General features: G+C 36.5%; 1 protein-coding gene across 1 annotated transcript in view; it reads left to right on the forward strand.

Annotated features, from left to right (window-relative positions):
- NEK5 (NIMA related kinase 5) overlaps positions 1-4,452 on the forward strand; it is a 61,491-nt gene that overhangs the window by 5,135 nt on the left and 51,904 nt on the right. Inside the window, 1 exon segment of the mRNA XM_007471682.1 lies at positions 3,085-3,181. Within this exon segment, the coding sequence (XP_007471744.1) occupies positions 3,085-3,181 (97 nt within the window).

A 4,452-nucleotide genomic window follows, 5' to 3' on the forward strand; every position in this document is an offset into this window, starting at 1 on the left:
GTAGGGAAAAATAAGGCTATTTAGAGGAAAATGAAAATCACTTTTAACCTCTCTCTTCATCACCATTAACATTATGGTGAACTTCTCTCCAGGCTATTTTTAATGCATAAATGTACCTTGTAAGTTATTAGAATATATTAGATGATTGATGTCATGGTGGATATACTCTTTTATAGCAGCTTTTTACCCTTAGTATATTGTGAATATTTTCTCATGTCATTCAATGTTTTCATATAATAAAATGTTCTCATAAAATATCATTCAATGTTTATAGTAATAGTGGGTTCCTAGCAGACCTCATGTTATCCCAGGTGTTTTACATAATTAATCAATTTAATCCTCCCAACAACTCTAAAGGTAGATCTCATTACCCTCACTGTTTAGGTGAAAGGGCTGAGGCTCAATGAGGTTAAGTAATTTGCTCAACAAGGCACAGTGACCAGCAAATCCTTCTACCTCTTCCTCTGCTCTTCCTGCCAGTGCTTCCATGGATTTTTGATGACCGCGTAGTGTGACATTAGGTTAAAAATACCATAATTTATCTATAACTCTTTTTCTATTTTCAGAGAGTTATGTTGCTTGATATTTTTGCTATGATTAAATAACGTTTAATATGTAGAAGAGTCATTTTTTCTTAAACAAACTGTGTATATATGTTTACCTATATGTGCATTAAATAAAAAGTTCTGACAATTAGCAGCAGTTACTCCTAAGGAATAGGAATTCATGGGATGGGTGGGGAGGAAAAGGGGAAGTTTTACTTTCATCTTATTTACTTCTATCTGGCTTAAAACATTTTTTCAAACCACTAGTGTATATTCTTAATTAAAAACTAATAGTAAAACACTGTAATGAAGGCTTTTGTATGAGAACCCTTGGGCACATTTCTGATTATTTTCTTTGGATAAATTTCTAGAAGAATTAATAAGTGAAAAATAGGAGCATTTTAAAGTCTCTTATTAGATACTGTAAAATTGTTTTCCTAGAAAGATTTTACCAATTTATATACTTACAACCAGAAGTATGTGAGTGCCATTTTGCTGCTTTCTGGTTAACTGTGGGTATTAACATTCTTTTTGTCTTCGCCAGTTTCACAGATGAAACATATTAAATTTTGTTTTAGTCTTCTTTTATTACTGAGTGAGGTTGAATATTTTTTACTGTTTCTGAGCCATTTTTAATTTTTTATTTTTTGAGAGTTGCCTAGGCATGTACTTTCCCATATTTCTATTGGCATATTTGCCTTTTCTTCTTACTTGCCAGAATCCTTGTATGTTATAAATACAAAAAAATCTTTGTCATATATATTGCCAGTATTTTTACCTAACTATAAAAATACATTTATCTCCCTATGTTTGCCTTGCAATTTCGTTTATAATAGTCTTTTGAAAAAAAACAGTAGTTATAAATTAAAGTAGTTAAGTAGCTAAGTCTGTCCTGGTAGCGTATTTTAGTTATTTTTATTTTGAAACTCATATGTGCCAATTATGCAATTTAAAGTGGGGGGAAAGATACTGAAGCATAGAAGATTTAAATAATTTACTGAAGGATACATAGCTAGGAGGCAGTAAAGCTGGGATGGAGAATATTAATTTTTTAAAATTTTTGCAAATTTAAATGAGGATGAGAAATTTGGGAACTCACACATTACCTGTGGGCCAAATGTTGAAGGTCATTACGGAGGGAACTGTGGAGAGGACCAGTGACCCATGGAGGCCAGAAGGGTGGGGCAGCCGGGCCAGAAGTCAGTATAGAAATGAAAAAATGTCAAGAATGAGGAAGAGAAGGTAGAAATGAGGTGTGGCCATTGCCAATGGCACCAAAACATTTGAAAAATATTGTCCACAGATGATAAATAGAATAATAAGGAAATACATCCGGGAGTGAGGGGAGGAGAGAAATAGGTAAGGCAGGTTAAGGGGTACAAGTCTCCAGCTGCAAAATAAATGAGTTATGGGTATGAAATGTATAGTGTGGGGAATATAGTCAATACTTAATATCTTTGTATGGTGACAGATGGTAACTAGACTTATCTTGGTGATCACTTTGAAATGCACAGAAATTTTAAATCACTGTGTTGTGTGATGGAAAATGACGTAGAGTTGTAGCTTTTGAATTTTACTTCAAAAACAAACTCAGAAAAAAAGATCAGAATTGTGGTTACCGTGAGCGGGTAGTATGGGAAGGGAGAATTGGTTGAAGGTGGTCAAAAAGTACGGACTTCCCGTTACAAGATAAATAAATACTAGGGATGTAACGTACAACATGATAAATAGAATTAACACTGCTGATGTTATACATGAAAGTTGTTGAGTAAATCCTAAGAGTTCTCATCACAAGGAGAAAATGTTTTTTCTATTTCTTTAATTTTGTATCTATATGAGATGACGGATGTTCACTAAACTTATCGTGATGATCATTTCATGGTGTGAGTCAAATTATATGCTGTACACGTTAAACGTATACACTGCTGTATGTCAATTATATCTCAATAAAACTGGAAGGAAAAGCAATAATAAAAGCAAATTAGTTTTTTAAAAAGAAAAGAAAATACATCAAATCTAAAATGAAGTCACGAGAGACATTTTATTTGAAAACGAAAAACGTAGTAATCTTAACATAGAACTTTACTGGTCTGATGTGATATGTGACATTTTACTTTTTTTAGATTTCATTTGTTTCTTCTCAGCAGTGATTGCTGCTGGAACATTGCATTTTTTTTCTTTTACAAATTCCTTTGTTGCTGAAAGATAAATATATTTAAATATTTGATAAATATTTAAATAACTTTCCTCCAGATGACTAAATAATTGACACAGTACACCAATCCAGTGGAAATTTTAATACAGCAGAACTTCACCAGAAATACTTATTTTCTTGTTTCTGGTTGTCACTGACAAACCACTGACTAGATATAGGACACTCTAATTCTAGAAATGTCATTTCCTGCCGTTGAGAGATCTGTTGCAGAAGTGCCATTAAAAGCCAGTGAAATCCTGGAGAATTTTCGATGACAGTGAGTAAAGAGCATTCCTTGAAAGCAAATTATCTTTACAGACTACTCTGTCTCTTAATATAGTTTAGATGCCCATCCAAGAAAAAGAAGCTTCACAGAAAGAAGTCATTCTTCTGGCGAAGATGAAACATCCCAACATTGTAACCTTCTTCGGTTCATTTCAAGGTCTGACTTTCTCATATTTTAAAGTAATACAACCTGGTACCCATTCAATGGGTCCCAAATCTGCAGGTTCAAGGGATCTTCCTGCAGCTAAACCATGCATGGGAAATACAGATTCTTAAAGTGTTTTAATAAAGTGTGGGCGTGTAGACTTCTGTATAAGGTAGTTCCTGAGAAGTGTGTATAAATTAATTCTTGTAACTGGACTCATCTTCCCATTTACTTAAATTGTAATTTGAGACATCATCTTTATTTCCTCTCTGGTGAGTTTTTGTAGGCAGCTTTCCTAAATTTTCTCAAGTTTGCCCACCTGCCTTTAATTCTCACTCCCTCAGATAGTTAACGATGGGTGCTTTGCTGCAGTAAGAAATTTCAGTGGCCTACAAGAATACCATCTGTGTCTCACTCGCATTACATGTTGGCTACGGTTGGGCGAGGTCTTTATTTTTTTAATTTTTTATTATTATTTTTTTTTGGCCGTGCCTCATGACTTGTGAAAGTGCCAGGTCCTAACCACTGCACTGCCAGGGAACGCCCGGGAGGAGTCTTTAAGTCTGGGGTCCAGCCTGAAGGAGCAGCGCACATATGGAGCTGTTTACCTGAGCCAGAGGAAAGAGCAGGACACAGAGCCCACCACGCCCTCACTTTCAGGTCCCTGCTAGGATGTGGCATGTTTCTTACTTTCCTTATGTGCTCACGTTCTGGGTGCAAAGCAGCCGCAACCAACCCCGGGAACGGGGTGATGATGGGGGAGGGTACACTCTGCCTCTGTGAGTCCTTGTATGTCCTGGGGCAACGGGGAGGGCTGTACAATTCTCCTACAGAGAGGCAGCCAAGCAAACGGCCAGAATAGAGGCGGAAAAGCTTTAAGGCCGCTATTCCCTTCTCTGTGTGCCTGAATACAACATTTCTTCTGCCTCTATCCCTTGACTCCAAAGGTTTAAAAAAAAAACAAAAAAACACTAAAAACACCATAAAAGGAGCGTTGGTCATTCATTCAGTTAAATATTGATTGAGTGCTTACGTTGATGTGTTTTTCTAGGTGCCAGGAATACAGCAGTGAACAAACACAACAGGCACAAATTCCTGTCCTCGTGGCTCTTACATTGTAGTGGGAAGAGACAGACAATAAACACATATACAGCATGTCAGGTGTTTAAAAGGCTGTGACAGGGCTGTCTGTGTCCCCAGTTCACCATGGGGCATCCCCATCCCAGCACCCAGCACTGGGGGTGCTTGAATTCACAGGTCAGAATTAGTTCATGGAGCAGGAA

Source organism: Lipotes vexillifer, unplaced genomic scaffold, assembly GCF_000442215.2.
Source record: "Lipotes vexillifer unplaced genomic scaffold, Lipotes_vexillifer_v1.1 scaffold470, whole genome shotgun sequence".
Lineage (NCBI taxonomy): Eukaryota > Metazoa > Chordata > Mammalia > Artiodactyla > Lipotidae > Lipotes > Lipotes vexillifer.